Genomic DNA, 13,177 nt, shown 5'->3' on the forward strand with positions numbered 1-13,177 from the left:
GGCAGTGTCACTGGCCCTCATATGTGGGATCCGAACCGGGGCCCTCTGGCATCCCAAGCGAGTTCTTAACCATCGCGCCACTCGGCCGGCCCGTTATTTGTATTTCTTATTGGTGACTTGTCTGCTCCTGTCCTATTGTGGCTACTTTTTGATTTGTGAGAGTTCTTTCTATATGAAGTGTGGAAACTCTCTGTCCTATTTGTCACAAATTATTTTTCTGAGTTCCTCATTTGCATTTTAATCTCCTTGTATTATTTTTATGACACATGAGTGTTTTATTTTTTATGTAGTCAAATTTATGAATCTTTTCCTGTGTAGTCTCCTCCATGCTTGCAGGTTTGGGGAGTCCTTCTCACCCCACAATTGGGTAAATGGCCTGAGCTGCCGTCTCTGTCTACACATCTGCCACATTCTTCTTCCTCTGCTGATCAGTTTTTTTGAGGGTTGGTGATTGAGATTCTCAGAGAAGAAGGGAATGGGTGGAGCAGATGCCCCAACAACGTAAACTACAAAAGGTTTTGTAGTTTTATTCTAAAAGATTTGCACATCTCTTTTTCAATGTATTCCTACATAGTTCACATTTTGTTGCTGCTGTTTGAATGTGATCTGTTATTTTCACTGCTTTGGGATCCTTATCAATTTTCCAAGCTGCTCATCCCCACCCCCACCCCCTTTAGTTCACACCACCTTCCTTTAGGCAGGTACAATAGAACTGATGGGGCGGCCACTGGAGAGCAGCACACCAGGTCACCTTGGTTTGCATTCTGAGAACTCACAAACCCTTCTCACACTCACCATCTGGCTTACTCCCACCATCTTGGCAGAGTACGCATTTCATGGATTTAACTCTCCAAGAAGAGCCTGTTTTCTGTACTGGGGGAAGGAGGGAGATCCACTGCGACCTTTCTAATCCACAATTTTAAGGAAGACCCTTCTCTCTATTAACATTTAAAAATAGTAATTATAAGCAATAATTTTGGCTAACAAGATGAGCATCACACACGCACTGTCTCATGTATTAGTTCGTCAAATATGCACAGTAGTTCTACAATGCAGGTGCTGCTAATTTTCCCATTTTATAGATGAAAAAACTAAGGTTTGGAGATGAATTACAAGCCCAAGGTCACATAACTAGCATGTGGCAGAGCTGCGACTGAAACTTCCAGTGTGGCTTCTGGGTCTAAATCAGAACCGATGTTTATTATCATCCATCAGATTCCTTTGGACCATCAAAGACAAAAGCAGTGTTTCCTAAGGATTAAGGCGGTTTCACAGATGAAAAATGTTCTCCTCTTTTACTTAACACATGACCAGCTCTAGAAAGCAGAAAACACTTTTTTTGGTTCCGGTACATATGGGGGAGGGGGACCATGAACCAAAATAGTGCCAATGCCAATGAAGCCCCCCCCCCCCCCCCGGCTGGAGCTGAGCTGCCCCTGAGCTGCCAACAGGTGGCAGGATGGCTCAGCTTTAAAAAAAAAAAAAAAAAGTGCCAATGACAGGAGTTGCAGGCCCAGAGATTTTTTTCCCTCCAAAGCTACCCAAAGATACCATAAGACCTAACCTTCCCGAACCTCCCCTCTCTGTGCCTCTCTGCAGTGGCGGTGACCCTAGACCCTGACACAGCGCATCCCAAACTCTTCCTGTCTGAGGACCGCAGACGCGTGAAGCTTGGAGACAGAAGGCAGCCTGTGCCCGACAATCCCCAGAGATTTGATTTCGTCGTCAGCGTCCTGGGCTCCGAGTACTTCATGGATGGTTGTCACTATTGGGAGGTGTACGTGGGAAACAAGACCAAATGGATTCTGGGGGTGTGTAGTGAGTCAGTGAGCAGGAAGGGGAAGGTCACCGCCTCGCCCGCCAACGGACACTGGCTTGTGCGACAGAGTCGCGGGAATCAGTACGAAGCTCTGACGTCTCCGCAGATCTCCTTCCGCCTGAAAGAGCCTCCGCGTTGTGTGGGGATTTTCCTGGACTACGAAGCAGGCATCATCTCTTTCTATAATGTGACCGACCAATCCCACATCTTTACTTTCACCCACACGTTCTCCGGCCCCCTTCGCCCTTTCTTTGAACCTTGCCTTCATGATGGAGGGAAAAACACGGCACCTTTAATCATCTGTTCAGAGCTCCAGAAACCGGAGGAATCAACTGTCCCCAAGCTAGAAGAAAAAAGCCATGCTAATGGAGATATGGCCCTGAAGGTGGACTCTTCCTTACTGTTCCTTCCGGAGCTCAAGGACATGACGCTGCCTTGGCCTTCTGACCTTCGCCCAGCCCTCCAGGGGCGCGAGTTTCCTTCTTTTTAGGGAGGAGGTGCCTCATGACTTGCTCCCCTGGCCCTCTAGCCCTGTGTTCTGGATTTCAGTCTCCTGGGCCAACACTAGGTTCTGGGACGTCTCATCTCTTTTCCCCAAATCCATACCCTTTTGTGGTTTCTATTCCTACCACCTTTCTCCCAGGGCCCTGTTCTAAATCCTATCTCCTCCTGGGGACTTGAAGTTCCCATTGCCCTGGAAGAATTCTTGAAAACCAAATGAACAGTCAGATTGGGTTTAGGTGGTGATGTTGAATGTGTGTCCCTGAGGTCCAAGGGCTCTCCAATCAAGGGGCTATTTAGAAGGACTTCATCCTGCGCTCCGGCTTTTAGTCACGAAATTATGGGGCCTGGTGCCTGACTCCTTACTTATCAAGAATTGCTTTTCTCCTTTTTTTAGTTCAGGCCTCTAGCCCCCAAAGCCAGTTTTTTAAAAGTAAACATGTTTTGGATCATGCAATGTTCCTTCTTCCTTCTGGAATATGAGGTGGGGTGGGCCAGAGGGGTAAAACACGCCATCCTTGTCTATTTCCTTGATGCTGTTTACAACATGTTAACTTGTTAGCTTGGTGACATCCAGAGCTAATGTACATGTTTTCAAAGCTAATTAACCTGTTGATAACCAGGTACAGGGACTTTAAACATGGTAGCCGTAACCCTGAAAAGCCTCAGAGGCACAATCAGGGAGCTAGGAAGCACAGCTTCAAACACAGCATCCCAGCTGCGTGTGGCCTTGAAAAGACAGCCACGGGTGAGTCAGTCTATTGCATTGGCCCTTTGAATACTCTCCTGGGATTCAGAGAGGCCTAGATAGAAAAGCAGCAGTTTTAACCACCAGTGTGGATTGTTTTTTTCCACAAGACATTATACTGGAAGACGACTTTTTGTGTAGCAAACAGACTCTTGGATCAGACAGTATTGCTTTTAAATAAGAAATTGATAGACCAGGTGTGAAGATAAAATAATGAGCCTAGTTTTTTTGGGTTTTTTTTAGCTGAGCCATCCTGCCACCTGTTGGCAGCTCAGTAGCAGCTCAGGTCAGGTCGGGACTGGAACTGCTGTTGCTCAGAGCTGTCACTCTTGAGCGAGCTCTTAACCAACTGAGCCACTTGGCCGGCCTCTGAACCTGATTTTTTGGTGTAGATTGCAGAAAGAAGCCAATCACTATCAAGTTACGCTACCTATGTGATCTGGCCTCTTTTTAGAGATACTGACTCAGTTTGCAGATGGGTACTTGGTTCTACCCAATAGAAACTGGATCTTTCTGTCTGTCAGAAGCTCTCTCTGTCACTCTGTGTTAGCCTGGGTTCTCCAGAGAAACAGAATCTGTATCTATCTATCTATATATCTATCTATATATCTATATCTATATCTATATCTATATCTATATCTATATCTATATCTATATCTATATCATCTCTATCTATCTATATATAAGTGGGGAGGGGGAGAGAGAGAGAGAGATTACAAGGAATTGGCTCATGTGATTATGGAGTCTGGCAAGTCCTAAGACCTGCAGGGTTAGTTAGCAAGTTGCAGAGACCCAGGGGAGCCAATGGTTTTTCTTTTGTCCAAGTCTGGAAGGCCCAAGACCTAGGAGAGCCTATGGTGTAATTCCAGATTAAAGACAGACAGGCTCTAGACCCAGGAAGAACCGCTATTTCAGTTTGAGTCTGAAGGTAGGAAAAATGTGGATGTCCCTGTCGGAAGGCTGTCAAGTAGGGAGAATCTTCTCTTACAAGGGGGGAGGGTCATTTTTTGGTTCTATTCAAGCCTTCAACTGATTGGATGAAGCCCACCCATGTTAGGGAGGACAGTCTACATTATTCAAGCTAATGATTTGAATGTTTATCTCATCCAAAAATACCCTTACAGAAACACCAAGAATAATGTTTGACCAAATATCTGGGTACCCTGTAGCCCAGTCAAGTTGACACATAAAATTAATCACCACAGTGCCCAACTGGAATTTTTTGTTTTCTTTTGTGTAGTTCTTAAATAAAGGTTTGATATTCTTTGTTTGGCATGTTATTTTCACCGTGAATGAGAAGTTGTAGGAAAAGGCTTTGGGCTGGTAAGAGAAAAACACGTGATGGGGCTGATTTCCAAGCAGCCTTGAATCCACCCAAGCAAGCTTTAACCACAGTTAAAAATAAAGCCACAGTTTTATTTCTGAGTCTGCCTTCTCAGCATTTTATTTAAATCAATTATATGCTTATAGTGTATGTGGAGTATTTATATTTCACTCATCCATATTCAGTTTCAAACGTATTTTCCTGAATATCACAATCTTAAAAGTAACTCACATTGTTCACTCTGGTTGTACCAAAGAGAACGTACCAGCAGGAAAGACACCGGACATTCTGGAGGCAGAAGCTTGATATATGCTAACTCATTCAATCCTTTCAACAATCCTGCCAGGGATTTTATAAGGGAGAAAAATGGTGCTACAAATGGCCAGGTGGTAGAACTGAGAATACAAATCTGGGTTATCTAGCTCTGAAGATAATACTCTGCTCTGAAATACCGTGCAGATTTGAGAAGCCTGTAGAATTTTAGCCTACCTATTCAGTTAGACTTTCTTTTTCTTTTTTCTTCTTTTTTTTTTTTTTAGTGAAACCTGGAAAAGAAAATACTAATCCTGGATATACATTAGTGGTCTTGCTCAGTCAGGATTGATGAATGACAGGTAAGTTTAACTACGTAGGACTTGGAAAAAGCCTGTACAGGGTTGTTGGGAGACCCAGAGATGGCTTCTTGGACAGGGAAGGTTAGCTTCTCTGACAAGTGGAATTGGATTAGTTGATCTTTAAACTCCCTTCAGTTCTACAATCCTTTGACTTTAAATTGTGAAGTTCTACGAACATCAAGTGAGGCACGGGACTCGAGGCTTCGTGGGATGTCTGCATGATCGACAAGTCACCAACTCAAAGTAAAGAAGAAACTCTGAGTTCATGACCCCTTGGAGGTTATATAGGTTAGATCTATCTATCGTACAACTTCTCCGCACGTTGGGCTTTTAACGCTGAAGCGAAGAAGGAAATTTGACGACTTTAGATGGAAACCCAATCTCCACCTCTGGTTTCCTAACTGCAAATTTCTCGGAGTCTACGATCTTCCTCAGGACTACAACTCCCAGCAGGCCACGCCCAAGGCCAAAGCTTATTGGCGGCCCCGCCTGGGTTTCTTGCGTTGTGGCAGCTAGTGTAGCCAATGGAAAGGTAAGGATATCTTGACCAACCAATCCTAGAGAGGCAGAGAGGATCCTGTCTGGGTTCCGGCTCCGGCTCCTCCCCCGGCCCACAGAGGCGGCGCTGTCCCTGACCGAGCGGCGGGAGCGAGGTGGGTCCGGGCTGGGCCGGAGGTCGCGGGGGTAGGCAGATACTGCCTCGCGGGGGACCCTGAACCTGCCCCCTTCCCGCTCTTTGGGGAGCGAGAGGCTATTGCTTTGCTCCCCGAACTCAGTGGGGGCAAATGGGGCCCTGTGATTCCCGCCGCCCCGATCCCTGTACCCCTCTCCCGGCCCGCGCGCCAGGCTTCTGGCCCCAGCTCTTACCCGCCGGCCCTTCCCTTGTTGGCCTTTGCGCACTCCAGCCCCGCTGCCACTGACCACACCTTTGGGGTCACTCCTCCACGCCCACTCCTCTGGTCCCAAACCCGCCGGCAACTCAGTCCAGCTCCTGCCTTCCAGAACGGCTGTACCCTCGGACTCCGCCATCGGCTTCCCCCCACCCACAACACACAGCCCAGCCTCTTGAGCCCCGGTCCCCTGGCACCTCTGATTGCAGCGTTTGCGCCCTGTCTCCTGATCATCTTCTTGGACCCTCTGACTTCTTTGGTCCCCCTCTATCTCCGATCAGTCATCCAGCTCTCCTGTACAATTCCCTCTTCTTCACCTGAGCTCTTGTCTTTCCAAGCTTCTCTACCCGCGTCCTCCCATCAGTTCTTTATTTGACCCTAAAGAGCCCGAACGTTGGCCCTTCAGACCAACTTCAAGCCTGATCCCTTCCCTGTAGTTCTTGGGCCTTCAGCATCTGACTAACCCCATCTTCTTGGCTCTTATTTTTTAGACCTGGCCCCTTCTCCATTGCCTGAAACCCTTCCACCTTTGGTCCTCCCTGTACCTCTAAGCCTCTGGGGCACACAAGCTGGATGGGCACCTTTCTCCCCCACGTCTCTGAAATGGGATATGAAAGTGCTTCTGTACTTTACCTGTCACTGTCTTCTCAGAAGATAGTGGGTTCCCCAGCTCTGTGAGTCCCAATCTTGCTCACCTATCCTGCAAGTCCTAGCTGTAATGCCACCTTTTCCACGAAGCTGCACATCCCTGATCTCTTTAAGGAGACATGCCAGTGTCATCTGAATTCCAGTGACAGTTTTTCCTTCCTTCCTTCCTCCCTGTCTCCCTCCCTCCCTCCCTTCTTCCCTCCCTTCCTTCCTTCCTTCCTTCTCTCCTTCCCTCCTTCTCTCCCTCCCTCTCTCTCCCTCCAACATTAGTGTGGTGGATAAAAGTACAGGTTTTCAGCCCTGGGTAGAGTCAGAGCTTGGTAAAGTATAGGTTCTCAGAGTAGCAGGATTGGAAGCGAGTGGAGGCTGTGTAGCTCATTGCATGCAGCCCTAGGTGGAGTGGGCACGGGCAGGGGGTGAATTAAGATCATATTCACTCATACATTCAAAAAACATTTGAGCCCTGGGCCTTGTGCTGGGGAAGAGATAACCAAAACGACCCAGTCCCTGCCTTCAAGTTGCTTATAAACTACTAGTGGAAACAGACATGTAACAGATAATTGCAAATCACTGTGAAAGCAAGTCCAAGATTCTGTGGAGGCATAAAGGAGGCCTTCATTTATTCAACTCATTCCACACATACTTATTACGGATCTACGCTATCTGACTGCTCCTACTCTAGAAGTTTGGGTTACATTAGTGAAGAAAACAAAGACCCTGGCCCTCATGGACTATGTTTTAAAAGGGGAAGACAGACAATAAAATAACAGACATAATAAATAAAATGGAATGTTAGAAGGTGAGAAGTGTGCGGCAGGAGGACTGAGTGTGGGAGAGGTTTATAATTTTTCAAAGGATGGTCAGGAAACAGTGAATACCAAGAAAATCATTTCTGACAGTTACTTGCATATTCGAAAGTGAAGCAAGCCTATTATTTTTCTCATTGCTTATCTAGATTCTTCAAGAAACTCTTAATGGGTTGGTAAACTATAGCTTGCCTCCTTTTGTTTTAAATAAAACTTTATTGGGACAGAGCCACACTCATTTTTTTATGGATTATCTATGGCTGCTTTTGCAATACAACAATAGAGTTGAGTGGTTGTGACAGAGATCCTATGGCCCCAAATAGTTACTAAATATTTACTATCTGGCGCTTTACAGAAAACGTTTGCTGACTCCTACTTCTTAAAGATTTGAGGCTCTGCCCGTATTTCTCAATTTAGGTTCTATACAGTCTTGTACCATTTTTAAATTAAAAGTTTTGTTGTTTTTTCCTAACAAGATCACATAGGGGATCTTTTTTATTCTTGTATTCTCTATAGGGCTAGGATATAGCATCTTCAACAACTGCAGTAGCAACTGTCATTTGCTGAATGACTAGTGCATGCCACGCACTACACTGAGCATATTATAGGCATTTTCTCTAACAAAGTCCTGCACTGTAGGTAAGTGTCAGTTTTAGTAATGTGGGAGTTGAGGCTCAGAGTGGTTGAATAATTTTCAGTTATGAAGATAGCATGTGTCACACTTGGGCTCCAACCCTAAATGTAGTCAGTGCCCTTTCCATCACTCTGTGTTGCTGTTTTCCAAAAGCACTTGCTGATGTGAAGGAATTACTAATCTTTCATTTTCTATCATCAATGTCCTATCATAGTCTGTGCTTCCCTCCCTCGTCCCTTTGTTCATTTTACTCTACAGTATCTTCACCAGCCCACAGGAATTACATTTCGAAATGTAATTCTTCAAGGCCCAGAGGAAACACCACACTGTCCTCTTATCAGAAGTACCTTTTTCTTCCACTCATTCCCTGTCCTTGGCTGTAGGACCTCAAAGGAGTCTGTGCAGTTTAGCAAGCATTTACTGATGTTTGCATTGGTAGGTCTTGTGCCGGGCAGTGTCTGTGTGTGTGTAGCTATGGGGGGAAGGGAGAGTGTGGTTTGTGTTTCTGTGTGTATCTGTGTGTATGTGGCATGTGAGTGTGTGAGATTGTATGTGGTGTGAGAGTATAGCTGTATGTGTGTATGGTGTGTGATTGTGTAGCCATGTATGTGGTTGTATGTGGGAGGACTGTGTATGGTGTATTTGATATGTCTGTGTGTGCTATGTGTGCTGTGAGAGTGTCTGTGTGTCTGTGTGGCTGTGTATGTGTGGTATGAGAATGTGACTGAATGTGTCTGGTGTGTGAGTATGGCTATGCGTGTGATGTGAGTATGTATGTGTGACTTTATGTGTGGATGCATGTGGCTGTGTGTGGTGTTTGAGAGTGAAAATGTGTACTGACCCATCACAACAGACACAGCCCAGGCCCTGCAGTAGGTCTTGGAGGTCTCCGATGTTAACCCTTTAGTTGCTAGACTATGGTGAGGTCTGAGGGAGGGGAGGGTGGTAGAACTCTTAAGAGGATTCAAAGCTAGGCCTTGTACACAACTAGGAGAGCATCCAGAATTAGAGGTTCTGCTATGTTCATTTTGAAAGCAAGCAATTAGATGGATGCTTTTAAGGAAGGTTTTTCAAAAAAGATTAAAAATAAAAGGAGTTTCAGTTAACTTACAATTAGGCAGAAAAACTGAACTCATGTACAAATATCTGTTGGTAGTGGACAAAGCAGTGCCTTCTTTTTGTTCTGGTTTGGTAGCATTAAATATCTGGAAGTTTGTCACTTGAAAGTTAGTAGGTAAAGCCGTTCTATGCAAGTATTCCAGTTAATTGAGGCTATTTCTGATGGATGGTTCAATGGGGAAGGTGTATACCCCTTCAAACAGAAGTTTCCCTGTGGTCTGACCTGACCCAAGGAATAAAGGCGTTGACCGTTTGTGTTCATTCTCAGGGTTCAGAGATGGGCAGTGAGAAGGAGCAGAATCCAGAACAGCACCTGCCTGAGGAAGGGGAACGGGGTAAGCCTTGGAGAGTGGATGACTCCCAGGGTTTGCGGGTCCCCGATGGGGAGAAACATCCTGGGCAAGAGTCGGAGGGGCCACAAAGGATCCATCCAAAAAAGCCATGGCAGAAAGTCACTGTCTCTGCTGGAGAGACAGGGGACCCCATTGCTCATCCAAAGCCTGAGGCCGATGAGAAGCCCTTTATATGCGCCCAGTGTGGCAAAACCTTCAATAATACGTCCAACCTGAGAACACACCAGCGGATCCACACTGGTGAGAAACCTTACAAGTGTTCTGAGTGTGGCAAGAGCTTCTCCAGAAGCTCCAACCGCATCCGGCATGAGCGGATCCACCTGGAAGAGAAGCACTACAAATGTCCCAAGTGTCAGGAGAGCTTTCGGCGGCGCTCGGATCTCACCACGCACCAGCAAGATCACCTGGGCAAGCGGCCGTACCGCTGTGACATCTGTGGCAAGAGCTTCAGCCAGAGCGCCACGCTGGCTGTGCATCACCGGACCCACTTTGAGCCGGCGCCCTACATCTGCTGTGAGTGCGGGAAGAGCTTCAGCAACAGCTCCAGCTTTGGGGTGCACCACCGCACGCACACAGGCGAGAGGCCTTACGAGTGCGCCGAATGTGGGCGGACCTTCAGCGACATCTCCAACTTTGGAGCACATCAGAGGACCCACAGAGGCGAGAAGCCCTACCGATGCACTGTGTGTGGGAAACACTTCTCCCGGAGCTCAAATCTCATCCGCCACCAGAAAACGCACATGGGGGAGCAGGCTGGGAAAGATTCCAGCTGAGGGAGAGTGCGGGAGAGAGAGGAGAGACCCCTCCTACTGCAGGAAGATCTTTAGGATCCGCTGCTGCCCCCTAGACCTCAGCCCTTCATCCCACTTTGGAGAATGGTTTCCTGTTGCCTGTGAAGCCAGGATCTCCGGGAAGTTCTGAGAAGGGACCCTGAGTAAAGATCCTTGCCCCTTTCCAGGCCAATTTCTTGCCTTGGGAAGTCAGAGGATCTGGTCTTTGCGTCATCTCCTTAGGGTGAGAGAGCAATAGGGTAGGCTTAGTACATGCCCCTATCATTAGGGGAACTGTCCCTGGCCCTTGAGGAAGTACCTGTGAGAGGGGCATCACTGTCTGAGGTCCTCCAAATTATGTATGAACTGCCTAGGACACACTCAGTGGCCTGCTAGTTCCCATCTGCTGTGCCCCAGTGGGGCTGGGAGGAGCAGCCTCCCCAGAGGAAGGGGCCTCCTTGGCTTGGAGAGGATGTCTGAGGTCCTGCCTTAGGAATGAAAGGGAAACCCTCAGGGAGCCATGATCCAGGGACCTTCACAGTCTCCCATGTTTGTGACTTGTTGTCCCCACCCCAACCTGCATCTGTTCCCCAAGTGATTAGCAGTAAAACCGTTCAATGAAAAGGACCTGTGTACTTATTTGGGGGCATCAAAGAAGTGGGGAGCTGGGGAGATGATCTCTCTGCAGCTACTCCGGAATGGAGTTGAATTTCAAGAAAGACAGAGTGGTGGTTGCTCTGAAAAGCAAAGGAAAGCAGGCTGAGTCTCCAGGCCTCTGAGGAGGGAGGAGAAAGGAAAGTTAGGAAAATTAATTGAGCATCCACTATATAATATTCCATAGATCCTACGAGTCACATGTACACTCTTCATTTCATTTAATTGTCACAGCAACCTTCAAGGGAATAAGATGAGGAAACGAGTGAGGAAAGGTTAAGCCACTTGAGAGTTCAGCCTTGGTCTTCCGTTGATTCTGAGCTGATGCTCTTTTCACTACATTAACCTTGTTGACTTCTGAAGAAGGAGCTACTTAAGGGGCTGGCCTGGGACCACGTGATTGCCTAGAGGTGGGAGCTAGTATGGCCTCTTGATGGGGCCCTGGACCATTTGTTCTGTGGGACCTCGGTGCCAACCTTTTCAACTTTATTAACTGAGCCACTAATTCTGTGCCCAGGAAAAATGACAGTAGCAGAGAGTAGGAGGGGAGGGATGGGATAGATGACCCCATAATGAGAGCCTTTGTCCTAGTAGCAATAGTTTAGTTCCCTAGCCTGGGACAGCTTGGCAGGGTCACGCCTGGCCTCCTGCCCTGCTTTAGGCCTGGTTCCACATGGCAGAGTTCAGTGTTTTCTACATGGAAGTTTCGTGTTCACCCAGATTTCCCCCAACAAATACAAAAGACCCCTCTCCTTGCCAATCTGGGGTCCTGCTCCTCCAGAGTGAGGGACCCTCTTCATATGTAGCCAACTGACAATGAATCTGGCACCAGGCTTGGAACTGACACCACCCATGACCTGACTTACCACATGTGACCCCACTACCCACCCAGGAAGGGATGCGCCCAGAGTTTACATTCTTCACTTTACGGAATTATGACAACCCTGTGAAGTTAGAATTATCCACATTTGACAGTTGCAGAAACAGGTTGACAGAAAGTGACTTGCCCAAGATTATATGGCAGGTAAGTGGCAAGGTCAGGAACAGAACCTGCCGCCCAAATCCAAATCCTGTATTTTTCCCAACTAGAAGAGTCTTCCCAAATGATTCCCTGACATTTGTAGGACACTTCACAGTTTAAAAAGCACTTTTATTTCACATATATTTTCCAGCTCCTTGAAAATCTTCAAAATATTTATTTATTTTTAAAGATTTTTTTTAAATTGGGAAATTGGGGGAGGGGAACAGCGTTGGGGAATCAGGGGAAGGGGAACAGACAAGTTGCTGTCCTTCTGTTCTTCAGTCTAGTTGTGGAGGACATTGCTTCACTGGCCCATGTTGGTATTATCATTGCGTTCTTCCCGGGTCAGGAAGATCGGTCGCTGGCCTCTGGACGGCCACTCACGGTGGCTCTTGGTAGCTCACAGCAGCTGCCGGCCACTCACGCTGGCTGCCAGCCACTCACGGTAGCTTGTGGCAGCCCACGCCGTCACCGGCAACTCACTGCAGCCCAGCTCCAGGTCGAGCAGTTGTTCACCATCTTAGCTGTAGAGGGCGCAGCATCACTGGCCCTCATGTGGGATCCGAACCGGGATCCTGCTGCTTAGAACTGGAGTCCCAAGGCAGCTCTTAACCAACACGCCACTTGGCCGGCCCTCCAAAATATTTTAAACTACAGTCACCCAAACTTGCATGTATGAATTCCCACATGCCCTAATAATAAAAGTCACCATCTAGCAAATATCTACTGAGCACCAGTTATTGTACACCTGTTACCTTTGATCTCCATAAGTATCCTGCAAGGTAGCACTATCCCCACTTTCAAGATAAAAAAATTCCGAGAGGTTAAATGACCTGACTTAATGACTGAGCTGGGATTCAAATCAGGTATGTGATTCCAAGACCAAGCTCTTCATTATACCCATGATCAAGCTAGGTCTGCTGGTCTCCTCTTAATCTGGGGAGCTTGGTATCATTACCCTTCCAGACCTAGAGCCTTAGTGACAAATACTGTGACTTTTTGGGAGTCTCTGCTGCCATAAGACCCAGAACCAATGTACCAGACACCTGCTTTGGTCATGGGACATACTTGCTGGCTAGTCTCATTTGCCCGTTTTTGACCAAGTTCATCGGCTAGGGTTTTTGTGTTGCCCAGACTTTTGAGTCTGGACTAGTCCGTTTATTCACTCTCTGACTTCCTTTTTTGTTAACTTCTATTATTTTCTCTTCTGTTTTCCCCTTTCCCTTCTCCCTCTTCATTCCCCTTTTTTCCTTCCTCCCTCCCTCCCTCCCTCCCT

At 47.1% G+C, this 13,177-nt stretch overlaps 2 protein-coding genes across 3 annotated transcripts in view; both read left to right on the forward strand.

Annotated features, from left to right (window-relative positions):
• ERMAP (erythroblast membrane associated protein (Scianna blood group)) overlaps positions 1 to 3,310 on the forward strand; it is a 15,823-nt gene extending 12,513 nt beyond the window's left edge. For both annotated transcript variants that reach the window (XM_019643711.1, XM_019643712.1), the window contains exon 12: positions 1,600 to 3,310. In XM_019643711.1, the coding sequence (XP_019499256.1) occupies positions 1,600 to 2,309 (710 nt within the window). In that variant the 3' untranslated portion in view covers positions 2,310 to 3,310. The remainder of the gene's footprint in view (positions 1 to 1,599) is intronic.
• A 2,270-nt stretch (positions 3,311 to 5,580) lies between these two features.
• Positions 5,581 to 10,850, forward strand: ZNF691 (zinc finger protein 691). The gene is made up of 2 exons (XM_019643677.1): positions 5,581 to 5,659; positions 9,372 to 10,850. Exon 2 carries the CDS (start codon positions 9,381 to 9,383, stop codon positions 10,227 to 10,229), a length of 849 nt encoding a protein of 282 aa, XP_019499222.1. The 5' UTR covers positions 5,581 to 5,659; positions 9,372 to 9,380; the 3' UTR covers positions 10,230 to 10,850.
• The last annotated feature ends 2,327 nt before the right edge of the window (positions 10,851 to 13,177 follow it).

This window comes from Hipposideros armiger, unplaced genomic scaffold (genome assembly GCF_001890085.2).
Source record: "Hipposideros armiger isolate ML-2016 unplaced genomic scaffold, ASM189008v1 scaffold_82, whole genome shotgun sequence".
Lineage (NCBI taxonomy): Eukaryota > Metazoa > Chordata > Mammalia > Chiroptera > Hipposideridae > Hipposideros > Hipposideros armiger.